Source organism: Mus caroli, unplaced genomic scaffold, assembly GCF_978045245.1.
Source record: "Mus caroli unplaced genomic scaffold, Mus_caroli_1 scaffold_2, whole genome shotgun sequence".
Classification (NCBI taxonomy): Eukaryota; Metazoa; Chordata; class Mammalia; order Rodentia; family Muridae; genus Mus; species Mus caroli.
This window is the reverse complement of record NW_028227257.1, coordinates 52554438-52581696: the sequence shown is the minus strand read 5'-3', so window position 1 is coordinate 52581696 and position 27259 is coordinate 52554438. Positions and strand designations below refer to the sequence as shown.

Genomic DNA, 27259 nt, shown 5'->3' with positions numbered 1-27259 from the left:
CTCTTTAGCCCTGTGAAACGGCCCACCCACCTTCAGGGACAGGGGAGGTGGGGGAGAAGTGTGTGGCTGTGTGACTAAAAAGACAGTAGAAGCTAAACTGCAACTCTGAGAGAAAATTTATTTCCAAGGCCTACCTAAGAGCAGCCTCAAGTAGACAGGGCCAGCAGTTAGCTGGGTGGGAGCAGAAGTCCCGCCTTGTGTCAAGTCCAGTGCTAACAGGGACACCATCACACCACCTTGTTGATGATGACACCAAGTTCTTCAATCTCACACTGGACTTCATCACCCTTCTGTAATACAGTAGGCCACAAGGCTTTTAGCCTTTGGCTCCTGAACACGCTCTTTCCCCTTAAAGCCCCCAGGTTGCTTCAAGCTTTACAGGCCGCCTAGCTCTCATCTTTCCACCATTTCCTCTTCTAAACTAACTTACCTTGAGGAAGACAGGAGGCTTCCTAAACATGCCAACACCTGGAGGCGTCCCAGTCAGGAGGAGGTCCCCTGGGTAAAGAGTGACAAACCTAGGGGTGCAGAGGGTCAAGTTAGACAGTCGGCTGAGAGTGAGCTTAGTTCCCAGGTGTGCCAGCGGGTGGGGCTGGCTCTGACAGGTTCCATCCACTTACTGGGAGACCCAGGCTATCAGATCTTCAGTCTTGAACACCATCTGGTTGGTGTTGCTGCTCTGGACTACCTCTCCATTCACTCGACAGCAGATCTTTAAATTGTGTGGATCTGGAATTCAAAGTCAACACTGGGATTATCTATGCCCAACCCCCAGCCCTAAAAGAAAGGAAACTTAGGGAGCATGTCTGCCCAGCCTGATTAGCACTTTACCCTGGGACTTCCTGTAAAGACTGGTCCCCTGAATTCCTGCATCAAGGGAGGAAAGGAGTAGTCTCCTGTAGTCTCCAAACAGGGAGAAAACAGCTGATTTGCCTTTAAGAAATGGGCATGCAGGCCAGGCAAGATGGGTCACAGGTAGTCACTTACTGCCAAGCCTTGGGGCCTGAGTTTTATTCCTGGGACCTATATGAACCCAGGAAGAGAATCAACTCTTGCAAATTGACCTCTGACTTCCATCCATGGGCCATGGTGTGCACATATGCGTATACAAAAATAGTGTTTTAAAAAGAGTACATTCAGGGGGCTAGAGCGATGGTTCAGTAGCAATGGCTGCTCTTCCAGGGATCCTGAGTTCAATTCTCAACATACACATGGTGGCTCACAACCATCTATAATGGGATCTGATGCCCTCTTCTGGTATGTCTGAAGACAGAGTACTCACATAAAACTTTAAAAAAAATAGTACATTCATTTAGTTATGAATTACACTAATTCTCTACATATTTAACATATTTCACAGTAAAATAAAAATAATAGAAAAATAAAATAGGAAAAAACAGGCATCAATCCACAGCAGAGGCTGGTAATTGTAGATCTAAAATGACTCAGTATCTCCAAAGTGACAGACACAGAGCAGCAGATAATGGGGTTACCCAAGCTATCCATCCCACCTGACAGCAGCTGGAATACAGCTTCTGAGGCACTGCTATCTTGAGGGGCTCACCCACGAGCCATGACAGACCCCGTGGATGCATGCATAGAGGATGTGGTGCTCCGACTCCCTTGCACAAATGAACAGGTTTCATCATGGCCATTCTCCAGCATGCTGAACAGGCTTACTCCTTCCAGCCTAAGGACTATTCCAGATGGAGGTGGGTGGAGGAAGCCCCTTCTCCCACGTGCAGTGTTGGCTGTAGTTCACGCTATGGATGTAGTTTCACAGCAGTTGCAGCTGTGTTCCCTCTAAGAGGCTCATGGAAGGAAGTTGTACTGAGAGCTGGTTCATAGCTGAGGCTGGGAACAGCAGTGACACTGCAGCTCTGTGGATAGCTGTAACCAGAGTCCTTGCTGAAGCACTGTTTTGTCCTGACACTCAAAGGTATTGCACATGGGAGGGCATAATCGGCAAAGACCAGTGACCTACCTGCTATGGTATCCTTGGTAACCAAGGCAGGGCCCAGGGGGCAGAAAGTATCAAAAGTTTTTCCCAGTAACCACTGCTTTCCATTTCTCATTTGCCAGTCCCGAGCACTCACATCATGAGCCACAGTGAAGCCAGCCACGTGAGCCATGACATCTGTGGCCTATTGGGGCAGGAGATTTGGCCAGATAAGGTTACATCACAGGTAACACAACCTCTAAAACAAAGAATCTCAAAGCCATTATCACACATTAGCACCAAGGGTAGCTAAAGGTGGTGTGTGAAAGCCCAATGTGTTCCAGTGTAGAACAGCACCAGTGTGGGGGGTATGGTCAGGACTAGCAGAGGCGGGATCTGGGACTGCTGCTCCTCCCTGGTCTGGGGCCCCCTTCCACCTCACCTTGATGTGTTTGCCTTTCTTCCCAATGACCACGGCCATCTCCACCTCCCAGTCAACTTCCTGCAAAGTGGGAGAGGACAGGTGAGCTGCAGAGGCTGTGAGGTAGACCTCAACTTCTAGAACCAGGGTGAAGGGAACGACATGTGGGCATGGCTTGCAGACCATAAGCTCTGGGCAGTGGTAAGCAGCACCACTGGAAGTGACTAGGAGATGAACACATGTCTGGGGAACTGAATTTACACTCACTCCTGACACCTGCAGTGAAGAGTGAGGCCAGTAAACACTGAGAAATGTGTAACTACTGTGTACCTGACACTGTATGTACTATAATGCATTTACTCATTTAAATAAGACTGAGATACTGGAATAAATGTATTTAAGGGGCTTAAGCCACAATAGGCCACAGAACTCACAAGAAATGCACATGGCTACAAAATGTCAGCCAATGCCAGGCTCCGCAAGAGAGCAGAATGCAACCAGAAGGAACTTACAATGCACTCTTCCCTGGCTGTCTCTCATGATGATGAGACTGGCAGAAGTTCACCTGAACCGGGGTGCTAGCCTGGGCTGCCCATGCCACTAAAGGAAGAAGGCTCCTCAGGGAAATGGCCGACTCATGCAGGAGAAAGCACAAAGGAGCCTTCAGTGAAGGCCAGAAAGTAAAGATGTATTCAAAAGGGAATGGAAGTCTGCAGGATGGGTCCACTGGCAACTGCTGAGTAAGGAAAAATGAGAACTCCAAGTTAATCCTAAAAGCACAGAGGGAAGGACAGGAGGTGGTGGGGCAGGGGAAGGTGCTGGCCACAGAAGCTGATGACCCAGATCCAAAAGCTGGATGCAGCAGCACACATCTGCAATCCCAGCAGAGACAGTCACAGCTTAGGAACCAGCCAGCCTGGGGTATGCACAAAAACAGGAGACCCTGCCTGCCTAAACAAGGTAGACGGTGAGAGTCCATAGTGTGGGGGTGGGGAGAACACCACAAACTAGAGACCAAAGAGACTCTCTTTAGGACCCAGGTTTGTTTCCTAGCACCCACATCAGGTGCTCACATTGTGTGTAACTCCAGCTCCAGGGTCCTCACTCACTCCAGCCTCACGGGCAGTCATGGCAGAGAGTAAACAAACGGTCACACTTGACAACCCTGGCGTGGGAGCCTCCTGACAGGCTGCTGTGGGAAACAGGTCATTCCTGTGCCGGATGCCTCAGAAAACTGCCTCAGCTGAGTCTCATCACAGAGAAAGAAGGCAGAACTGAGCACAGGGCACTCTGAGGAAATAGTTCTTCACAAACTGTCAGGAAAGGAAACCATGTAGCAACCTCAAACGTGTTAGGGAGAAGTCTGAGTGGGATGAGAGATGTTCTTGAAGGAATCTGGACAAGGTGCACTTGTGGCAGAGACACAGCTGAACAAGCACCACTGGGAGAATGCGAAGCAAAATGTACATACCAAGTGTGCCCAGCAGGGATGCTGGTGGCTTTATCTAGAGTATTAATATACTTTCATTGTAGAAAATTACTTTTGTATTTGGGAAAGATGAAAGTTAATTCCTCCTGTCACCTATGCCTGAGGCTGTATTAGTACAGTACAATCTTCTCTAGTATGTATATTACTGAGTGACAGGTTCCCTTAAGACAACTGTTTTCAACCCTTGGGTCACCACCACCACCACCACCACCACCACCACAGGGGTTACATATAGGATAATCTTGCATATCAGCGGATATTTACAATTTATAACAGCAAAATAAGCAGCAACCAAATAATGTTCTGGCTGGAGGTCACTACAACCATATATTAAAGTGTTGCAGCACTAGGAAGAGTGAGAACCACTGCTCTAAGGCAACGACGCCTATGCTGGAGCCCAGAGACCTGGGTGGTGAGGAGCACTAACCTTGCTCTCTGGTGGGAGGACGATCGCATCATAGGGCCCCACAATAGCGCTGGAGAACTTGCTGAAGATGATGGGGTACTTGGGCACCCGCACATTCTGTTCTTGGCAGTGGTCTGCATAATTCAAGCCCACACATATCACCTTGTCTGGCCGGGTGACAGGGGCCAAGAAGGTCACCTGTGACCGAGGGATGACAGGCAGCTGGGTAGCCAGGGCTCTGTAGTGATCAAGCAGGAGAAGGGCTAGCTGGACCAGGTCGGGAATTCCAGAGCAGGCTGGGGAGATCCCTCAGCAGTTATGACTTTTGCTTTTTGCATTTTCTAGATCTTTCACCTATCAGTGTAAAGGACTCAGTCCTTTTATAGCAAACATGGTGGTATTCATCAAGTGCTCATTTCGTCCCCACTTGGGTAATTGTTGCACATGTGAAGGGTACACTCGGGAGTGAGTGGAAAGGTCTCCCTCACCTCTTCTAAGTCACCGTGTCCCTCCCTGGAGACAACTCCTGTGTCCTGCATAGCTCATACCAGCTGCAGTGGAACACCCTTCTCATCTCATGGTTTTGTATATGAATGATAGAGTATGTTATGCATTTTACACTAGAACACAAAGTCCTCCCCCACCCCTACTTTGTTTTCTCTATGTAGCCTGGAACTCATTGTAGACCAGGCTGGCCTTGAACTCAAGAGATTCACATGCCTTTGCCTCCTGAGTACGGGGATTAATGGCATCCTCCTCCTTATGGCTGCTATTCTACACTGTCAACACATACTGGGTTCCTAATAACAGGAAAGGAAGTGGTTTCTAACGTTTAAGAAAATGACCATTTGGGGTCACAGTGCTCTGGGTCACTGTGCTGTCAAACATTTCTATTTCTGCCGCTCTGCTGAGTGAAAATGCCTTCTTAAATAAATGGCTTCTAAACTACTGCTTGACCCTTTAGACGGATTATTCCATGACTGGCTGCAGGGTCACTCCCAGTTAATGTAGCACAAACTTGAGGAATCTCTTTCTTCAATGATCTAAACCACGCCCACATCTTCCCAAGAGGGTTCTTTAGGGCCTTGTGCCAGGCTCCTCCAGTGGGAGGGACTTAGCCTCTTGACAGGCAATATAATGAGGTAAGGTCCTGACTACACAATCAAATAAATTAATCACCTCCTCTGAACCTCAGTTTCCCTCTCTTTAAATTGAAAGTGTTGCTTTATAAGGTATGGCCGTATACACCTCTAATTCAGTCCCAGCATTCAAGGGGTTAAGGCAGAAGGCTCTCCAGTTCAAAGCCTGCCTGGGCTACAGAGCAAGACCCTGTTTCAAAAATGCAAAGATTTATATTTCTATTAGCTCTTTACTAAAAGGACAAATGAAAGACAGACAGTGGGATCCCCTGCTCCTTTGCAGGGGAGCTAGCTACCTTCTGGTTCTGATTCTCGGGGTAGGAGAGGGGGATGGGAGGAAGGAGGGAACTAGGGCAAGACTGCCTGCTTACTTACCTTCTTGCCACTGAAAGGGTGGTCTCTCCTTGCTCCAGAAACTGCACCATTGTCTTGGGGAGTGTCGAGTCAAAAGCATTTAAGTCTACAACTCCCCCACCAACCCCTGACTCCAGGCCCAGGTGAGGCACTTCCAGGTGAGGTGCCTGGAACTGTACCAGTCTCATGTTTCTGGAGTGTTGACAGGGCCTCTTCTGAACCTGCAGCAGAGCTGAGAACAGCCTCCTCCTACCAAAGCCCAGCATCAAAGCCTAGAAGGAAAGAAGCAAGCCACAGGAGACAGAAGGACTATAGAACCATCATGAAGATCCCTTCACTCCTTTGCCCCAGCAAGCAGTCCCAGCATGCCACTTGGGAAGTGCTTGCACAGGTCATTTCACCCTGTCATACTTCAAAAAGCCAGAGTACAGATGACTAGGCCAGGCTTTAAGCTAGCTCCGGGGATCCAAGCCTTGCCTCAACCAGTGTTTCCTGAAAGTTCCCACCACTGCAGGCAAGTGGGAAACACAGCAGGCTAACTCGGACCTGCCGACTTGCATGTGGGGTAACAGATATGAGCGACTGATGTACACAGGCCTCAGATGTTGAGATGATGTTATGAAGATGGCCAGGCTGCTATCTCTAGCTTTTAGAGGATGTCCCCCTTCACTGGGGAAGGCTAAAGTGTGCAGGACTAGGATTCAGCCCCAAGTTAGGCAAATGGCTATTGCTAGAAATGGCTTCCCAGCTGCCTCATGCAACTTTTAAAAATACTTGGTCCTGTTGCCTTCTGAGTTAAACACTTTCTTCTGCTCACATGCTCAAGCTAGAACGCCTGCCAGCTTGGCTTAGGAGCTACCCTCCATCACCTCTAGTAGGTACCAGTTTCTGCTGCTGGTGAACAGGGAGACTCAGGGCACCAAGAGCCCACATACTTGGCCTCACACATTGCTCAGCTATCTCTCTGGGTTCAGTAGCAATGTCTGTCTCTTTAACTACTGAGCCTACACTGTTGCTGCTGTGAATGGAACACAGGCTTGCACTGTCTCTGTCCATTGAGCAGATGGAAGGTACAAAGGACTTGACTTTTCACTTCTTGGAAGAGCCTAGTGATATCAACTTTGGAAAGTGGCCCATGTCTTCCTTCCTCAGATCCAGACCTCTTGGATACCACTGAAAAGGTTCAGGGCCTGTTATGAGTTCCAGGCTCCATCCAAAGTTAAGCTTCATTCTCATGCTGCCTTTGTTTTTAATGGTACAGGTGCCAGCCTGGAAGGCACATGCTGGCTTGAGCTATTCCCCAGCTAATCTGCACTCCATATCCTCACTCATTCCCTTACTTTGTCTTAATTTAGGTCTGGTCTTCATTCCTTGTCAGAGTCCTCTCCCTTCTGGATAGCTTGCTTTTAAAACCAGTGTGGGGCTAGGAAGACAGCATGGCTGGTAAAATGTTTCCACTGAAAGCCTGAAGATCAGTTAAATCCCCAGAACCCACATAAAAAAGTTTGTACACAGTGGTCTATGCTTGTAATCCCAGTGCCGGGTAGGTGGAGACAGATAGATTCCTGGGGTTTGCTAGCCAGCCAGTCTAGCCTAATTGTTGAGTTCCAGGCCAATGAAAAACTCTAAAAAAAGACTAAAGTGGACAGCACGTGCACGCACACACATGCACATGCATACTCACACGTCTTTATACTAAAGATGAGAAAGACTGCTAGACGTAGCTCTCTCAGTCCAGGGCTCTTGGTCCTCACCTGGTTGAGCCAACCTACCCTGTTCAGGATCACCAGAGTGCCAGCTTGCAAGTCTGGTCAGAAAACCAAAGGCTTTCCATCTCCTGCTCTGTCGTTTTACACAAGTACCGCCATACCACAGTCCAAAGGCTGGTCCAGCATATGTGACCAGTCACACTGTACACTAAAACAGTACTGTCCCAGGGAAAGCTGTGTCTCGCTTGTGAGGTCTACTATAATTCTCTTGACGGTGGCTTGGCAGGTGCTGCTGGTCCAATTTTACAGATGAACAAGCCAAGGCTTGGATAGGGTAAGAGGGGTTTGGTTTGCCTAAGGTTCAAGGGTCTTACAGCTAAAAGAAAACTGGCATTTGAATCCATGTCTAGATGACATTGTAAGATACTTCTCAAGCAAGATAATCTAGTTTCAATCCTGCCTACTCCTCTCAGGTCCTAACTGCTACCAGCCCATGGTCATGGCCGCGGAGATAAGGCAGAACACCTGCTCTCTGATAACTCTAAGCCCCGCTGATGATGAACCTGTGACGGGCGCTCACAGGTTATTTCATTCTCTCTTTATAACAGTCCTCATAGAATACAGAGCAGCCCCGAGGCTTCACCAGATAAATTCACCTGGTAAGGTGACACTGTTATTTTTGTAAGAATCATTATGACTCGCAGCACAAAGGTCCCTTAGCAAACAGCACAGCAATGGGCAACTTGAGGCGCCGCGCCGTGCGTGTGACCCTGCTGATCTGGGAACCGAGGTCAGCCACTCGGCTCCCAACGTCCGGTTCACCTCCCTCTGCGCTGGCCTAGCCTCAGCTTACCTGGTCGCTGCAGCCGGACTTGTCCGGCTTCCTGCGCTGTCAGCGGACGCCTGCGGAGCCGCAGGTCAAGAGGGGCGGGCGGAGAAGCCACAGCCAGTACCGCTACAAGCACTTAACTCTTCTCCAAGGAATATAGGGACCGCCCCTTCGCAGTCGCGATATGGTGACGTCATGAAGCTGTCGCCACCAGGAGGACACCTGCTTCCTCCCGGAAGTCCGCCCTCCTGCTGCTAGGTACTTCTTTTAGCCACAGAACTTCCAGCAGGTGCCTAGTGTGTGCATTTGGGGAGACCGTGGCTGGCTCCAAGGTCACCCTGGGATACCCAGGCTCGGAGAGAGCGCATCCGACCTTTGAGCTTCTGATTCCGGCCAGGCGCTGCTTCTGGGCCAGGCACCTACTCATAGTTGTCCAGGAAGCAGTCTGGTAGACAGTAACAAGTAGTTTTGTGCTCTAACGTTGACTCACCAAGGACAGGGATGTCTATATCTGTTGTATTCGTGGAGAAAACATAAAGGCCAGGAGTGATTTTGCCCATGATGGCTCCTGAGCCAGTAAGGGGGCGTCCAACCACTTATTTAATTGTCTTGGCAGGTATGAAGCGATTCTGAAGGCAAAAGACACTTGTGTCCTTCCTTCAGCTACTGGGCTTTCCCCCATGAATCTTGTGTGCTGGGAGAAAGAAAAGACTGAAGCTTGTGTGTGCCAGCTAGAGGAGGAGTTTGTCACCCAGTAAGCTATATCACAGTTTTGGCAACTGGTCAGACTATCTTGTGGGATAGACTGGAACTGAGATAATGGTGGATCAATAACCGGCAAGACCACACCTTGACCAAGACTGCTTAGTTATGTACGCCACTTGCTTTCTATTTGAGAACCTGAACCTCATGTCGGGACTCCAAAGATGGACTTTGGGGAGTCACTGAACCTTTTCCCTTTCCTTTCTCTTTTCTTTCCAGTGTGACCACATTGGCAAAGTCTTAGCCAGCTTTTCACCATTTTTTCTTTAATGCACACAGTGAAGACAGATGGTGGCCTGTCTACTTGTTAGGCTTGTCAGGGCTCACCAACTTCACCTACTTGTAGCAGCACTCTGTTCTTCACAAACCTTATTTTAGGGGGAAAAGGGTGTGTGTGGGGTGATGGGCAAGTCCAGGCAGCAGCATTCGGGTGGAAGCATCCTCCACAACCACACCCCGAGTCCTCTGGCCTATGAAAATGTAAAGGGGACTCTGAGAAGGAGCCTCCTAGGTGAATCAAGGTCCAGACAGATCATCCGAGGCTTCCATTGCCCCAGGAAGAAGTACAGGCTTTTATTAGATTTTTCTTATTTTTTTCCAGTGAGGCTTTTTTCTTTTCTTTTTTTGGTTTTTTTGAGACAGGGTTTCTCTGTGTAGCCCTGGCTGTCCTGGAACTCACTCTGTAGACCAGGCTGGCCTCGAACTCAGAAATCCGCCTGCCTCTGCCTCCCGAGTGCTGGGAATAAAGGCGTGCACCACCACGCCTGGCTTTTTTTTTTTTTTTTCTTTTAACACCAATGTTTTCCATCCTAGAAAAAGAACCTCAGGGTTTCCCTTCCTGTGTGATTTTGTTTTGCTTCTTCATAGTTCATGATGTCAGCTGAGGTTGACAGCGCAATGAAACCAAACCGATGTGACAGGAGCAAGTGATTTTGCAATGCTCTAGGTCTTGGAGCTGCACATCAAACCTGGGGCTCATCACTCCGTGGTTGCTTAGCCTGCTTGTGGGGTTGACAACATTCTTCCTAGCTCTGATATCAATGATTACAAATTCTCAGGTAAAATCAGGCTTCATCCTCACAGTTAGAAACTGGACAATAACTTCAGAGCATGCCAATAAGGGACTGACTTTTGCTTCTTTCTTCAGTGTTGTTGATTGTCTTGAGAGTTCAGCCAGGACATTCATGTGTACTGTTGATGGTGGCATGGACGGCTGGCAGAAAGAGAGGAGGTGGGCTGGAGAGATGGCTCAGTAGTTGAGAGCACCTGCTGCTCTTTCAGAAGACTTGGTTTGAGCTTCAGGACCTACATGGTGCCTCACAACGAGCTGTAACTCCAGTTCTGAAATATCTGACACCCTCTCTGGTCCATATAGGTACTGTGCATGCATGCATGCAGACAAAACACTCATACACATAAAAAATATAAAAACGTGTAGAGAGAGAATAGGAAGGGCTGGCTCCTTGAATTCCCCACATACTTTTCTTGCTGCTGTAACAAAACAGCCGGCATAAAACTTAAGGAAGAAGGGGGGACATTTTGGATCGCAATTTGAGGGTATAGATCACCATGCAGGGAAGAGTGGTGACAGACACCAGAGAAAGCTGGCTATACCATGGTAGCAATCAAGAAGCGAAGAGATGAATGCTGGTGCTCATCTTTCTTTGTTTTTCTGCAGTTCAGGGCCTTAGGCCACAGCATGGCATCACCCAAAGTTAGAGTGGGTTTAACTAACTTGATCTTGATAATTCCTGACACACATGCCCAGACGTTTTTGTCTTTTCAGCGACCCTAGAGCTGACAAGCAGACTATCAGTACCACCCAGGCCTTACCTAAATGCACACAAAGCCTTTGGAAGGAACTCAGCCGAGGTCCCAGGGCCAGGCTTGCATTTGAGAAATCTAAATCAAGGAAGCTTGTCTGGGAGGAGGAGTAGAACAGATGAGAGCCATGGGCTGTGCTTCATGGTGGGGATGCCAAATGCCCAGGAGTGTTCAGGAGGAAGAACTGGCTGTCCCCCACGACAAGAGGGAGGCTCGAGAGGGAAGGACATGCCACTCTGACTCGTTAGCCATGGAGCCTCTGCCACCCGTGGAAATGCAGCTTCTGTGGGGGTGTTGGGCTTGGGAGAGGATGACTAACCTGGTTTTGGATAAGCTGCAGGTCACATACCTTAGGGACACCCAAAGGCACTTCAGGATCCTGGTCGGAGATGGGAATCCAGAGTGAGGCTTCGGCCTAGCTTAAAGAAGCTACGCCTAATTATAAAGGGAAGCCATGGAGGTAGCTGAGATGGCGGCGTGAACTCAATCTCATACCAACCTTCCTCTAAGCCTCGGCCAGAAAAATTCTGAAAATCTAAGATGGGGAGTAGAAGGAAATCTTTACAACTCAGACAAATGGCTTGCCTCCTGCCTCCACAGAGAATGCTCAAAAGTTGGTAAGTGAAAATAATCACACTGAATGGCTCACTGGACAAGAGATTTATACAGATAACTTCACAGAAGAGACACCCAGAATGTTAGGATGGAAAAGATACTAAAGCACATGATCATCATGAAAATACAAAGCACAGTCACAGCGTGACACCCCGTGCACCTACTAAAGTGACCAAAAACCCCTCTCAAGTGTCCACAGCATTGGGAAGTACAGGACCTCGTATGCACTGCTGACAGCATTAGAAACTCATACAAAAACTGTTTGCTTGCTTGTTTGCTTAAGACACGATTTTTCCACGTTGCCCTGGCTATCCTCAGACTCACGGAGACCAGTTACCTGAAACTTCCAGTGCTGTGGTTAAAGGCATGCACACACCACCACCACATCATCTTGCCATTTCTCTCCTGTGTATCGACAATATTGAATCTCACCTTTGCTCTGTGCTCCTAGAAATCGGGTCAGTAACCCTAGGGTTGGAGAAATAACTCAGCAATGAAGAACTCTTGCCGATCTTGCAAGGCTGGAGTTCAGGTTCCCACACTCGCATCAGACAGTTCACAGCTGCCTGTAACTCCAGCTCCAGGATATCTAATGCCTTTTGCTGCTTCGACATGTACCAGCACACACACACACACACACACACACACACACACACACACACACACTCACAAACACATTTAAACACATTAAAAAAAAACCTCTCCATTTTCTGTATTCCACAAAATAGCTTACTAGAAAGACTCCCATGCTCTTGTTTGCCCAAAACAAGGGCAGACCCTCACCTTCCAAGTTTCCATCGCTGCCTCATGGATGATCTGCCTTGCTTGCTCTGACTGACAGTCAGAGCAAAGCATCTGGCAAGCCCTGGGCCATCACCCCTCCTTCCCCAAGCACCCAGGACCCTCCCTTCATTTGGTCCAAACCATCACACCACACAGTTCTCAGCCAGGGAGGCCCGATGCTTCCACTCCTAGGCCAGTGCACCATTTATAATCCTTTGCGTTAAGCCAGTAGTATGCATTTCTCAAGTCTTTGAGCCAGTCATGAAATTAATCAAATACAGGGAGGGGTCTGGGGAACCAGAGTCCTTTGGTTCAATGCTTAAGTAAAATGGGCTTGGGTTCAGAATTAGCATGGGAAGTTAGGTGAGATTCTGAGGAACCAAGACCCCATCCTCTGGGGTCTAGTGCTATCTCTAGATTGAATTGAATTGAATTGAATTGAATTGAATTGAATTGAATGAGGATATCCCAGACAATTTCCCTTCTGCAAAAACTGCGTGCGTGTTTGGTGTGTGAGATGACCCTCCATGGACCAGAAGAGATCCGTGTTGTGACCTCACAGCAGGAGAAGCCGACTGAGAGTTGCTTTTCTCACGACAGCATCGGTCCCCAGAATAGTGTGCTGCCAAAAATGTCCCCTGAGGTCACAACAGCTTTCATATACAACGAAACTGGGATGAAGAAAAGAAGCAAATGGTGTCATATCCAAATAAACCCACAAACAGTGCCGCCTCTGCCTTCCAGCCACTGGGATCAGAGGTGTACACCGCCACACCGGGCTCATGTCAGGCTGGTGACCAAACACTTTGTACACACTAGGCACACACTCTACCAACGGAGCTACATTCCAAGCCCAGAGATAGTTTTCTCTTCTTGCAATCCATGAATGAAGCGGTGTACTAGAGTGGGACCTGGGGTGATGGGCCCTGCAGTGAAGATATCTCCTGCTCAGCCAGTATCTTGCTGCTTTTCCTACATCCACAGGAACAGAGAGTGGACAGAGAAAGAGGCTTGAGGCCAGCACCCCTTCCCTCTGAGCCACATTTGCTCTACCCAGAAGAAACTTCTCCTCGGGGCTAGGAAAGTTTGTCAACCAAGCAAGCAACTCCAGGCCTTTCGAACTTGGTTGGCTGTCGGGAGCTGAATGTTGGCCTGCTCTTTGGGGGCCTTATTTTTAGTTTCTGTATGTTTTACTGTAGTGATTTTTTTTTTCAAAACTAGGAAAAAGTGATGTCTTGTGAGTGTGCTGTGCACTGGAGAGGAAGGGCAGGGAGAAGAGAGGAGGGCTGGGTTGGGCTGGGCTTCCAGGAGAGGGGGCTGAGGCAGATAGGCCTACTGAACAAGCAGCCTTTCAGACTTGACTCTGCAGGTCCCCAGAGCTAGGTCTATGACCCAACCCGGGAGCAACTCAGCCTCACCCTGGAACTCTGCCTAGGCTCCCTGGGCCCTGGGGGCAGAGTGCTGCCCCTTCCCCAGCTTCAGGTGTGCTGCCTCTGGGGAATGCCTCGGACACCTTGGCAGTCCTAGACCCCCTCCCACTTGCAAGGCATTCCACAAACAGAATAGTTGGCTGGGCTCCCCCACCCCACCCCCTTCAGCTGGGCCACAGGAATCTAGAAAGCACACTGACCTTGGCATTAGCAGTTAAAAATCTTCCAGCTAAGAGCGCTGGACATCCAGTCCCGACAGGCTGTGACAGAGGGTGGGTACTGGGAATACTTTTAGGGGCTTTTAGAAGTGAAAAAGTCCAGCCACTGAGAGCACTTACCATACAGTCTGAACTTTACCTCAGAGGGTTAGGCACCCCCTTTGCTTCCCTCCACTCCTGCTCCCTGGGATAGGACCTGTTCCCCCACCCCACCCCACCCCGATCTGTTCCCACTTGTGGAATGGTGAAATGGCTCTGTCCACTACTGTGACTGACAGCTTCCTTCCCCAGCATTCTAGCTAAGGGCTACCCTGGTCTCAGCTGTAATCACTTCAAGCGCCCACCCCACAGCCAATCACAACCATCCAGGAGAGTACACGAGCAGCGCTGTCAGGAGGCTTTTCCTTGTCCCCACTAGAGGGCAGGGGAGACACTCTTAGAGGATTATGAAGAAGTAGCATCTACAGAGACCGACTCAATACGCAGCAGTACTGTGGAGGGATCGGTGTTACAGGTTCAGGGGCTAATTACTTTATCTTGGACTAGCTTTATCCCTCAGAATAGATGTGGATTTTGGATTGATAGTTCCATGGTGCTCATAGTTGCTCAAAGGAGTTGAACAGTGGAGGCCCTGAGCAGAGTCATGTGAGGCTGGGGCAGGTGAGAAGTAAGTTTGGTTACCGGAAGAGGACACAACAAAGGTGTCCAGCCATTGCCTGGGAGCCAAGTCTGAAGACTGGCACCCTCAGCAGGTCTGGCAGCAGATGAGAAAGGTGTGGGTTGTGTGGTCCACTTGTGGTACCACCACCTCCAAGAAGAGGGCATCAGGCAGGGGCTGCTCAACACTTGTCCTTCGTTAGATTCTGGGATAGTGGGTGAGTGTGGGGTGGGCTATGGGAAGGAGCTTCCTTTACATTTTGGTCCTCCTCAGACACAGGTTACTTCTGGCCACGCTGGCTCTGGAACTAGACCACACCCTCTCTGAGTGTTGGTGGCTGCTGTCCTCTCTGTGAACCACAGGCTCTCCCTTTGCAGGCAAATAGACTCGCAGGGTCTATGTTTGATTGCACAGAAAGGATAATATTGTTTCCCATACTTTACACACAGGCACCATCAAATGAGTCGGTGTTCAGGCCACTGCAGAAGTGACGTGAGAACTACTCAGGGCTTTCAGCCTTCACAGTTCCCATGCTGCACCTGAACCACACACACAACACACCACCCCTGTAACTGTAATTAAACAAATCTGTATTCAGACAAACTCTCTCACTGATGTAAGTGATGCAGTTTTAGAAACCTAAGTTCTGAGCCTCACAGACATTTGCAATTTTTAAATTATGCTCCTCCTCCCCCTCCTCCTCCTCCTCCTCCTCCCCCCCTCCCCCCCTCCTCCTTCTCCTTCCTCTGTGAGAAAGCATGATCCCAGTGCTCTCTTCCCAGAGATGCTTCGCTGGAGAGGAGGGACGGTCAGATCTTGGTGCAGTTAATTATTCTAGGATTTAGTTGACCCATCAGGAAACACACATTTCCTGTCATTTCTGACTTTTAGGGCTGTGCATGAGGAACAGATAAATTATAAAACTGTGATGCAGTCTCCATTCCGAGGCGTTCATCCTCAGTGGAAGACAAAGACAATTCAGACAGTCTTAAGTGTCATTTAAGATGTGTCCCCTTTTTTCTGAAGCTATTGTAATATAATTAAAGGTCCCACGCATGGACGTGCTGACGGGACACTCAGAGATTGCCCTCTGATAGTGGAGGGGCATGTGAATTACAAACAGGACATAAATTTCCTGGGACATTGCAGTGAAGCTGAATGATGGCTGAAGACGTAAGATAAGGCAGATGTAAAAGCATCTTTTACTCTCCTGCCCTAATTGTCACCTCCGAGGCTCACTGCCTCTGTCTGAGATAACCCAGTCCCTGTCCTGGAAGCTTCTAACCTCCATACCATCTAATCTACGCCTGGAATGTTTCCAGCCTCTGAGACTTACTGCTGAATAAGCTTGTTCTTTCTTGTTCTTTCTGAGCTCTGGCTGGTTCAACTCAGCTATTCTGGCTCAAACTCCTCTCCAAGCTGACTAATTTAACCTGGCTTCTCTCTTAGCTGCTCCTGAATTGCTCTGCTTGGCCTTAAACTAACTTTGGCAATCTGTTCTAACCTTCTGATTTCTCATTCTCTGGCTCATTCTGTCTTTACCTGTGTCTGGTTTGTTCTCTCTTCAACCCATCTCCATAAAACACACCTGAAAAAACGGTCTCCTTCCCTTTCCTCTCTCTCTCTCTCTCTCTCTCTCTCTCTCTCTCTCTCTCTCTCTCTCTCTGAGAGTTGGGCATATCCTATCCTGTCAAATCTTTCTCTGATTCGTCACTTTGTCTGCAACTCAATTAGACATCACTTTTAAACATGGTTACTTCCTTCTACAAACTAACCTTACCTTCATTGTTTGGGATTAAGGGAGTGTTCTACGGGTATGTCTGTATTCCAGCCAGAAAGATTAAAGATGTGTGCTAAGGGCTGAGCCACACCATAACTAGAGACAGTTTTTTTTTTCCCCCCCAGTAAATAACACAATCTTGAGATTCACAGTGTGATCAAATATCCGGCAACCAGCAGCTGTCATGGTACTGGAGGGAATTTTAAAATAAATACTTATGAGTTAGTTTTGAATATCTAGAATTTTGTTGGAAATTACAGTTTCCAGGTAACTTGATTAAGTGACACACTGACCACATGAATTTTTATAGAGTGACAGTTCCTGAGGCTAAGGTTGGGAGTCTGCTTTAGTTTTTTGAGACAGGATCTCTCACTGAACCCCATCTCACTGATTGGCTCTTCTGGCTGGCCACTGAGCTCTCAATATCCTCCTGCACTGTCGTCCATGTGCGCCACGACACTCAGCTTTTTACGTGGATGCTGGGATCCGAACCCATGTCTTCACGCTTACACAGCCAGCTCTTTCCCCGCAGTACCATCTCTCTGGTGCCTGCTCTTGCCTAGACATGGCTCTTTGGGAAAAGCAGGTTCTTCTTGCATCATCCCTGACAAGTGTGGTCTCCCAACCTGTGGCCCCGTGTGCTCCTCAGAGCTCCACACAGCCTTGGACTTCCTTCACTGCCCTCTGGTGTCTGTCCAGCAGAGACTGTAGCACACTCACCCACATCAGCTCAGTGTCCCCCTTCACTTAGGTTCAGGAACTGCGACATGACAGGCAGGGTAGGAAGAGCTGGGTAGGAAGGATGTGGAAGCCCAGGCAGAACGGATGAGCTGTGATGAGACAGCGGAGGAGCACACCGCCCTGCAATTGGCCTGCGGCTGTGTAGCCTCTGAGGGTGGTCATGGGACCTCTGTGAATTGAAGGCAAAGGCTGGTGCTGCTGATGTTCCTGAAGGTTCCAGGTCACTGAACAAAGGTCAGACTCAAGAGTCCTGAGATTGCGTAAAGAACTCTGCCTCCAAGGGGAAGGGTGCAGATGCTTTGAAGCTCAGTCCTGTGAGAACTACCTCTCTGCTCAGTGACACTTCTTCCAAAGGTCCCCGTAGACCGCTGTCTTCTTCCTGTCTCCTGGAGCTTATAGGGGCCCTGCTGGCAGACATGGCGGGAGTTCTCAAGATGTTTTTTCCCCAATATTAGAAAAGGCCAAGTGGTTATGTGTGTGTGAGAAGTTCTCTGTATCCTGGCTAATAAAACAGGAGGACACAGTATGGGTCCCCTATCCCCAACACCCACTTTGGTTTCCTGTGGATGCATTTATGGAATTGCTTCTTCATACACTCTATGCATGGTGCTTTTTTTTAAACCCCGATGAAGATGAGGCAGAAATAGGAAAATGTCTTTGGGACTTTGAAGGAAATGACAGATACTTTCTTTTCCATGTGTTCCCCTGGGACCTTGAGTCAGAGATGATGAAACAGTAAACGGTGCTGTCTCCCCCTGGTGGTCAATACGGGGAGCGCAACCAGATTGTAGACTGGGAAATGAATGCCCTCTAAAATGAGGTCTCCAGTGGTCAGAATCTCTTTCTGTTTTGGTCAGATGGTACAAGGGGTGGGGCATACGGGTATTAGGTCACTTGCTATGGCCTGACTGGTGTGGACTGTCCCACCTTAGCAGGCCAGTTCCCACATTTGCTTTTGGAGTGACCAAGGAAATTGGAGGCCATCACACATGTCCTTTTATCTGATGGCTTATCAGTGTGAATTGTGTTTCTATACATGAAATGCCAGTGCACAGGAAGGACAAAAACATCTGTTCAGAGGCCACAGAGGGGGAGGCCATCCTGAGCTACATAGTGAAACCCTGTCTCAAAAAGGACATGCCCCAATTATCAAAAATTATTAAGTTTTTTTTCCCCCAGTCAAGGAAATTGAAGTTCAGTGACATTATACCCAACATGCATCAGAAAATTCCAGAGTGGAAGCACTGGGCCTATGCCCTATATGTCAAATGCCTTTAGGGGCTTGGGGCTATATTAAGGGATTCCTGGGATTGTGTGGAGTGCTGCCCAGAGACGGTTGGATCAGCCTTGATCCCTGTCCCAAGGAGCAGCCAATCCATAGGCTGGTAAGAAAATGGGCAGAGGACAGCCACCATGAGCAGGAAGGACAGTCTCTGTCTGTCTTCGTTCTCATTGTACTCATTACATAGCCCAGGCTGGCCTGGCAGTCAGTGTAGCCCAGACTGTCCTCAAACTCATAGATTAATCCTCCTGCCTCAGCATCCTAGGGGCCAAGATGACATGTGTGACTAGCACATTCAGAGCAAGTGGTTAGAGCTGTCAGTTCTTCTGGGGCATGTGCTCTTGAGAGATGAAGAAGACCCTTTGGGAGAAGAAAGATGCTGCTCATGACAGAGGGGAGAGGGAGGCAAAGGAGCCACTGTTCACAGAAGCAGCCTTTGGAGCCCTGTGTTCTGGAATACAGAAGGGCCTGACCCCAATTGTCAGGTTGTATGCTCAAGTAAATACTGACTCTGCAGTACATTTTCTCCATCTCCCTTCCCTCTCTCCCTATGTCTGACTGTCTGTCTCTCTCTCTCCCTGTGTCTCTCTGCCTATCTCCCTCCATGTGTCTCTCTGTCTCTCTCCATCTCTCTCCCTGTATCTCTGTCTCCCTCTCTCTTCCCGTGTCTCTCTGTCTGTCTCCCTCCCTCTCCCTGTGTCTGTCTGTCTCTCTCTCTCTGTGTCTCTCTGTCTGTCTCCCTCCCTGTGTCTCTCTGTCTCTCTCCCTCTCTCTCCCTGTGTCCTGTATGTCTTCCTCTCTTTCCCTGTGTGCCTCCCCCTCTCTCTCCCTGTGTCTCTCTGTCTCTCTCCCTGTGTCTCTGTCTCCCTCTCTCTCCCTGTGTCTCTCTGTCTCTCTCCCTGTGTCTCTCTCTCTCCCTCTGTCTCTCTGTCTCCTTCTCTCTCCCTGTGTCTCTGTCTCTCTCCCTCTGTCTCTCCCTCTGTCTCTCTGTCTCCCCTCTCTCCCTGTGTCTCTGTCTGTCTCCCTCTCTCTCCCTGTGTCTCTCTGTCTACCTCCCCCTCTCTCCCCATGTCTCTCTGTCTCTCTCTGTCTTGTTTTACCACAGAGAAGAGTGAAGCAGTGAGATCGTGTGGCTTGTCTGGGTCACGCAGCCAACTGGCACAATAGGCTTTGTACCCAACGACTGTCATGGAGTAGCATGCGGCGCTACTGACTGCCCTGTGTGCTTAAGGCTGGCTCACAACCCTCTGGGATTGCCTCACGGTACTTGCCTTGTTCTATTATCCACTCATCAATTTGATGTGCAGTGGGGCCACTGACAAGGTACCACAACACCCCATCACCTCCCTGTTCCAAGCACCTATCTGTTCAGCCACAGACAACCTCCTGCCCGCCATCCTCCAACCACTCCCTGGGCAGGAGTGAGCCCCTCTCTGCTGTGCTACACATGCAGATGCATATACAAAGTCTCATGTAGCCCAGGCTGGACTCAAACTGTCCATGTAGCCAAGGATGATCTTGGTCCTTCTGCCTCTACCTCCCGAGTAAGTCCCTACCCCCACACAAACTGGTTCCCAAACTCAGGGCTTTATGAATGCCAGGTAAGCATGCTATCAACACAGCTACACTGACATCTCTTCTCTGCTTCCTTTTCCATACGGCCTGTCTTCCCTTGCCCAAAGGACACCCAGAAGTGAATTTCTGGAATTGGGAAGAAAACTGATCTGGCAATGAAATATAAATGACATCTCAGAAAGCCACTGTGTCCCACAGCCTTATGTGTTTATGGCTCCAGCACCAGAATATCTACTGAAGGTCCCTAAGGTCCATGATGTGTGACATTTTCCCCTCAGTGATGTCACACTGGGAGCCTGGAAATTTCTGGACATTTGCTTCCTCAAAGCCACCTGTCAACGTTCACCTCCAAGCCACCGGTGGAGCGGGAGTCATGGCTAACAGCAGCAGGGAGGGAATGGCCGACTGACCATTCAGATGAAGCTGGAGAGAGTCCATCTCCTTTGTCAAGTTTCTTTTATTAAAATATATAGGACTGAATATTGGTGGGCGCTGAGACAGGAACCACCCTTCCAGGCTGCACCCAAGGGAGACGCTTCTGCCATGCGGACATGCGGCCAGTCTGTGTCCCTGCAAAGGGGACAGACCCCTCCAGGTTGGGCGTGCAGCCAGAGGCTAAGGGATGCAGCAGGTTAGAGTGGTGGCCTTTTCCCGTGGCCTTGGCTTCTCACAAGACAGGGACCTCGATGGGAAGAGTCAGACTGGGGGACAGGGGGTCCCTGAGCCACGGAGAACTGGTGGTCTGTAGATCGGGTAAAGGAAGACCCCGGTCAGGATGGAGATGGGGTCAGTGCAGCCCTCAGAGGGGGGTCCACCTGTGTATAGGGGTGTTGTCACCCTGTCCTTCTTCTAAGGACCTCCCTTATCTTGGGGCTGGCCTTCTGGGGAACACGCGTGGACTTTCAGAGGCAGGCCCGAGCAGAGACCGGGCTTCAGATGATGGAATGTACTTTCGTGGGGATGTCCCTCCAGGGAACATGCTTCTTGGGACACTGCTCCTTCTGGGCGAGGCCTGGGGAGGCAGGAACAACTCTCTCTCCTCCTGAGGGTCTGCTGACCTGTTGCCTGGTCACAGGTCCCCAGCCCTCAGGGCTAGCTCCGACTTAGGGTTAACAGTGGCCTCTGATCCCCAGGGCGCAGCCCAGGCAAGCAGAATCCGCAGGTTTGTGCTTTAGAATGTTGGCGAGCTGGGCTGGGAAAGGGCTGTGAGACCCCCAAGGCTCCAAGGTACAGGATGGATGTCTGAGCGTCTTCCTCAGCCACTGAATCAGGGTTGCAGGGACCCAGGCCTTCCCTTGTGGGCTTAGCCTGAGCTGCTAGGAGTTTGTGCTTTTTTGTATTGGTCAGGATGAGTCTGTTCAAGGGCAGCCACAGAGGTGTGGCCGATCCACTGTGTTAAGGAACTGGGTGGCAAGTGGCCAGGGAACAGGAGGGGGATGCCCCCTACCAGACCTCCCATTTCAGCCCAGTTCCCTGGTTGTCCGTCTCTGAGCCAGGTGATCTCCCCAGGGAACCAAAGAGGACCTGGGAGAGGCCAGCCTGGTGCTGGAAGTTGGGAAATCTCCACCAGCCACATTCCCACTGGCCAGCAGTCTTCACCCAGTGGTATGGACAAACTGTTTCCTCAGTTTCTCCAAAAAACCTCAATCCTGCCCCACTCTTACAGGAGGTCTTAGTCCAATGGCCCCTCACTATCTAAGCTCACGGCATAGTAGGTAGCCTGGCACTCGGGTTCCAGGACCCCAGGTGATCATTAGCATAAGGCTGCAAGCCCAGCTTCCAAAACCATTTCTTCCTATAGACCTCTTCCCTCTTTGTCCCCGTGGAGTTTCTGGGAGCTTCCTAAGAGCATGGGTCCATAGGCAGGGAGTGGTTTGATCTCCCGAGTGGTAGAAAAGACACAGGGACCTTAGTTTTGTAGACCTGGTGCTCTAGATCTCTGAGTTCCTTGTGGGTAACATCTAGCCAGGGCTGGCCATCCCAGAGGCAGCCTTTTCTATTGACCTAGGAATAGGTGGGGGTGCCTTCTGGCTGCCACTTCCTTGGCCAAGCCAGAGGAACCGTGTGTGTGTGTGTGTGTGTCTGTGTGTGTGTGTGTGTCTGTGTGTGTGTGTGTGTCTGTGTGTGTCTATGTGTGACGGTGGCTGTGTCTTGGAAGTAAACTGCTCACTTTTTGCAAATATATTAGAAAAATGTTTCTCAAAGAGGCTTCTCCTGTCAGGATTGAGGCTTCTCTGGGTTGAGAAGCAATGACCACCGGGGTCCCCTCCCACATGTCCTAGATGACGTTCTCAAACAGCTGCATGGAGTTCATGATGTTCTCATCCTGTATGGAAAAAAAGAGAGGTCGGTCAGGAGCTGGTTCCCCAATGCTGACTAACTGCAGATTCCTGTCAGAGACTGTCTCACTGGGTAGATGGGACACTGAGGAGCAGAGGTATGAAGTAGAAGGTAGCCCCAGAGCCCAAGTGGCAAGGTGCAACCTATCATCCCTAGGGATGGAGCAGGGTCCAGCCACCACTGATGCGCGAATACACACACACACACACACACCAGCTATGAGTCAGGTCAGAGACCAGGAGTGGTTCAGAGGTGGGAGACAGGAATACGTTTCTTGTCCCCACGGACTCTGAGAGGAGACCTGCAGTAGTGCCAGGGAAGCTCTGGGGACCTTTCCTGTTGTGTGATTCTGTGTGTGTGTGTGTGATAATGGGCTAATTACCCTCCCGCTGACCCCATGTCTGCTCTCCAGAAATACCATGAGCAGAGCTGAGCAGAGTTCTGGGGGTGGGGACTGGGAGAATGAGGGAGATGGCACATTCAGGGGACATCGAGGAGATGGACTCAGGAAAGATGAAAGCTTCCCAGTAGGTGGGACCTGGGACCTGGGACCTGAGGACGGCTTAGGGCATCCTCCATATGCCCAGGCAGGAATAGAGCCCTGTGTGCGAGGAGAGAGGGGGGAGGAGAGAGAGAAACACACACACACACACACACACACACACACAGAGACAGAGACACAGAGAGAAAGACAGAGAGAGACACTACAGAGGGCCCCAAGTCCAGCCCTCTAATGCCACCTACCTTCTGACAAGTCTCCAGAAATTCATCAATAGTCACCACACCATCCTGGTTCCTGTCCATTTTCTGCAACCCAAACCATAGCCAAAGGTGAGCCTGCCCCTTAGGACCTTCCCCTGCTCCAGCCTGAAGATGCTGTGGGGTGGAGGTGGGGCGTTCCTCCAGTTCAGCTGGTCCCTCTATTTCCCACCCTTCCCTGCCAACCTTGCCCTTGGCATCTCCTCAGGTGGCCTGCTTAGTGTGTTCCCTGCTGGTTCCCTACCTCAGCTTAGCTTCCCAGCATTCTCTTTGACAGAAGCCAGAGCATATGAGGGATGGAATGACAGGGTAAAATCTAAACCATTGGTTCCTTCAGCCCCTCCAGAATGGAGGCAGCTTCAATACCAGGTAGGGTAGAAGGAGGGAGCTTGTTCCAAATATGTCCTGGAAGGCATGAAAACACTGGTCCCTTCCCTGGTCAAGTGCCAGTCGCCTCTGCATCTAGGCACCCAGGATACTTTATTCCCAAATGAAGTTCACTGGGACAGAGCCTGGGTCTCATTTACTCCTCGAGGGACTCTGACCATCAGCTAGGGCAGGAGGGAAGCCCAGTTGCATCTCCTCACTGGCACTGGTTGAAGACTCACTAGGGTTGTCCCCTCCCCTCAGCAAGGCCAGGGCTCACACACCTGAAAGAACCTCTCCACATGCTCCAGGGGTGCGTCCTCCCGCAAGATGGGGTAGGTGTGGCGGCCCATCATGTCGTAGATGGACTTCATGATGGCCAGCATCTCCTAGGGAACAGAGAGCTGCATGAGTCTGCTTCCACCGCAGGGATGCCTGGGCCTTTGAGTGTTACCTCCAGGGGCCAAAGCTTTTTGCCAGGGCAGTGGTGAGTGAGTCTGAGGGGCCTAGAGTGAGCTGGGGCCTATCCAATGACTCCCAAGAGAGACTGGAAATGGATTTATGAACCTGCCTCCGAAACAAGAAGTTATGACTGTTTCAGATAAAAATGTTTGGGCTAGACCAACCACGTGTGAGACTGTGTGGCAAGGTTGCAAGGCAGGGCTGAGAATCACCAGGTTAGTGGCTTCAGGAGAGAGAGGAGGGGCAGGCGGCAGGCCTGCCAGCCCAGTACCTCCTTGGTGATGCAACCATCCTTGTTAATGTCATAGAGATTGAAGGCCCACTTGAGCTTCTCATGGACTGTCCCTCGAAGCAGGATGGAGAGCCCAACCACAAAGTCCTGCAGAAGAGAGGGAGGGTGAGGAGGAGCAGCCACAGCTGGGGTTCCCTTCCCAGCCCACCATGTGACACGGGACTCCCACTGAGATCCATCCACACTCCTTTAAATGAAGTCCTCCTTCGAGGTGTGGTAGATGTGTCTGCTTAAGTGGTCAGCATGTGGGGTTGTGTACATGGTAATGTGTGTGTGGGCGCATGTGTGCACGTGTGTGTGTGTGTGTGCACACAAGTGTGTGTGTGTGCGCACATGCTCATGTGCATGTGTGCACGGTAGTCTATTTTGAGTCAAGCAAAGAGACTTAACTGTCAGTTTGACGTCCTGTGCTCATTTTGTACATTTCTGCTGTCTAGGATGGTCTTTCAATATACAGGGGGTGTTCTATTTCAGTCTACTAAGCATCCACACGTCGGGGGAAGCAAGCCCTATCCCCCAACCCTACCCCCACCCACCCCGGCTCGAGGATGCTCTTTGGCTATTGTGAGAGGAAGAGGATGCCCTGTGGACTGCAGTTGGAGGCTGCAGAGGGACAGAGTAGATCCTTGAGGACTCAGTCCCTACTCCCAAGGAGCCGTACCACAAGAAGGAGGGACCACGAGAAACAGAAAAGCAATCTGGAAGGAATACAACAGTCCAGAAGGGGAAAAACATAACAGAAACACAGAGACCCCAGAGGTTAGACCCTGACATGCCTTACAATAAAAATAAGTTGCTGTTTAAAGAGAAGAGAGAGAATCCAAAACCAGAGAGAACTGGTTGTTAGGGATCAAAAACAACAACCGCAAAAAAAACCACAAAAAAAAAACAAAAAAACAAAACAAAACAAAAAAAAAAACGGTTTGGAGGAGCAAGGAACTGAAGAGAGACGGGGTGGGAAGGCAGGGGTGGGGTGGGGAGAGAAGATACCTCCCAAGGGACAGTGCTGCCAGGACAGAAACTCCAGGCAGAACTAGAGAAAACGCAGCAAAGTGAGTCAGAGAAATAGAAAGAGTTCCCAGGCCCCACCCCCTCCCCGGGACTGCAAGATCAGCTCAGGTCCTGGTGAGGCTGAGCAAAATTGGCTGCCAAGAGAGTGTTTCCAGAGATAAACACAAAGTCAACTGGGAAAACCAATCAATATCAATCATCCATCCATCCATCATCCATCCTTGTCAATAAGGTCCCCACACTCCTGATCAGAATCATCTGTTGACAAGCTGCCCTAGAGGGGAAGTTCTAGTCCATGTAACATAGAGACGGGGGTGGGGGGTGGGGGGTGAGGGTAAAGATAGCGTTACCCAGAGATACCCAGAGGCTCAAAAGTCCCTTCTCACATACGATTCCCAAGAAGCTGCTGGAATATGCACCCTTGATAAGAAAGTCAGGAATAAGGAGATAAGGGGATCCCCCAGTCTAGGGGACTTGACAGGAGGTCCAAGAGGGCCTGAGAGAGCTGGGACTCACTTTCTGAGTCATATTACAATCCCGCAGTCAGTTGGCTAGAGGGGGATGGGAAAGGTGTGTTCCCCATGGCAGCTCGTGACATCACATCTAAACAGGATGGACCAGAAGAGTCATGGAAACATGGTAAAAGGAGACTTGGAGTCTAAAACTTTGGTGTAGGGGTCACCGGATCTTCCCAAAGACTGCCTCTGGTCTTGGAAGTCATGAAAACATTTCAAAGGAAAAGCAAGGTGACATTTCTTACCCTCTTAAGCTTGAGGAATGATCACCGAAGTGTGAGTGTGGTTTACCCAAGCAGAGAAGATTCAAAGTCACCCCCGAAAGCATGACAATTCACCTCCACCCTGCCCATTCCACAGGCTTTCCCCGTGGGAGGCTGAGGGGTGCGGTGTCTACCTTGGGCTGGCTCTTTCTCAAGTAGACCACAAGAGGGCGGTAGCACCCTCCTAGCGTCACAGGAGGATTTAGCCACACAGCCCTCTGCTAACAGAGGACTGACTGTCCCTGAGAGGCCTCTGGAGGACCTCATTTGTCAAGGGAAGCAGCACAATTTCGCGTGTGACCATCACCAGTCTTAACTTTGGGCACCCAGGCTTCAAAGGCAAAATCCCAAAAGATGAACGCAATGAAGCTGCCAAGGGTGACTGATGGGCTGCAGGCCAACCTGTGATAGCAGTGTTAACACCAACGGTAGGGAGGCCAACTCGGTCAGTGTCACAGAAGCCACCATACTGTTAGGGTTCGGCATACAGTACAAGGAAGTGGCCACACCTCTAGACATTCTATGGCTTCACTCTCCCAATGAGCAGCTTGTCCAGTGCTACTTCCAAGCTGGGAACCCAGGAGGCATCCACAGTTACTGAAGTGTTTGGGAAGCAATGTGCCTCTCTCGTAAGTTGCACTAGCTGAATTAGAAAGGGACTTCGTGTCATGGACTGAGAGGCTCATCCATGTCCAGCGGCAGGTGGAAGGCGGGAGGGACCTGGGACCACGTCCATTTGGCTCTACCGGGGTTCAACAGTTTTTTTGTTTTGTTTTGTTTTGTTTTTGGCTTTGGTTTTTTTTTTTTTTTTTTTTTTTTTGAGACAGGGTTTCTCTGTGTAGCCCTGGTTGTCCTGGAACTCACTTTGTAGACCAGGCTGGCCTCAAACTCAGAAATCTGCCTGCTTCTGCTTCCCTAGTGCTGGGATTAAAAGTGTGCACCACCACTGCCTGGCAGGGGTTCGACAGTTTTAATGTTGCCATCCTCATTTTGTCAAGGGACGGGATGTTGTGATTTTTTTTCCTGTAAGGTTCTTTTTGTTTTTGTTTTGTTTTGTTTTTATTTTAAGATTTATTTATTTTTTATTATATGTAAGTACACTGTAGCTGTCTTCAGACACACCAGAAGAGGGCGTCAGGTCTCATTACGGATGGTTGTGAGCCACCATGTGGTTGCTGGGATTTGAACTCTGGACCTTCGGAAGAGCAGTCGGGTGCTCTTACCCACTGAGCCATCTCACCAGCCCCCTCCTGTAAGGTTCTAAGGAATGATGCTGAGTTTTGCCCTTCCCTTCCTG

At 49.9% G+C, this 27259-nt stretch overlaps 2 protein-coding genes across 3 annotated transcripts in view; both read right to left on the bottom strand.

The window, feature by feature from the left end:
- Positions 1 to 98: 98 nt before the first annotated feature.
- On the bottom strand, positions 99 to 8475 carry LOC110288603 (oxaloacetate tautomerase Fahd2a, mitochondrial). Its single transcript, XM_021154906.3, has 8 exons — positions 8311 to 8475; positions 5770 to 6020; positions 4277 to 4493; positions 2382 to 2441; positions 1985 to 2144; positions 621 to 729; positions 431 to 518; positions 99 to 290 (listed from the first exon to the last, which is right to left on the bottom strand). Exons 2-8 carry the CDS (start codon positions 6012 to 6014, stop codon positions 228 to 230), a joined length of 942 nt encoding a protein of 313 aa, XP_021010565.1. The 5' UTR covers positions 6015 to 6020; positions 8311 to 8475; the 3' UTR covers positions 99 to 227.
- An 11939-nt stretch (positions 8476 to 20414) lies between these two features.
- Kcnip3 (potassium voltage-gated channel interacting protein 3) overlaps positions 20415 to 27259 on the bottom strand; it is a 67859-nt gene continuing 61014 nt past the window's right edge. For both annotated transcript variants that reach the window (XM_021182126.2, XM_021182134.2), the window contains exons 6-9: positions 24153 to 24260; positions 23704 to 23808; positions 23039 to 23101; positions 20415 to 22280 (exon numbers count right to left, since the gene is read on the bottom strand). In XM_021182126.2, coding sequence (XP_021037785.1) covers positions 22233 to 22280; positions 23039 to 23101; positions 23704 to 23808; positions 24153 to 24260 — 324 coding nt within the window. In that variant the 3' untranslated portion in view covers positions 20415 to 22232. The remainder of the gene's footprint in view (positions 22281 to 23038; positions 23102 to 23703; positions 23809 to 24152; positions 24261 to 27259) is intronic.

What these genes read in the sequence shown, in the direction of transcription:
- LOC110288603 (XM_021154906.3), bottom strand. Translation starts at nt 6,014, where the DNA reads ATGCTGGGCTTTGGTAGGAGGAGGCTGTTCTCAGCTCTGCTGCAGGTT. An exon ending in ACCCTTTCAGTGGCAAGAAG is followed by an intron (nt 4,494 to 5,769) that starts GTAAGTAAGCAG and finishes TGATCACTACAG; the next exon opens with AGCCCTGGCTACCCAGCTGC. An exon ending in AGCCTCCTGTCTTCCTCAAG is followed by an intron (nt 291 to 430) that starts GTAAGTTAGTTT and finishes ACTGTATTACAG; the next exon opens with AAGGGTGATGAAGTCCAGTG.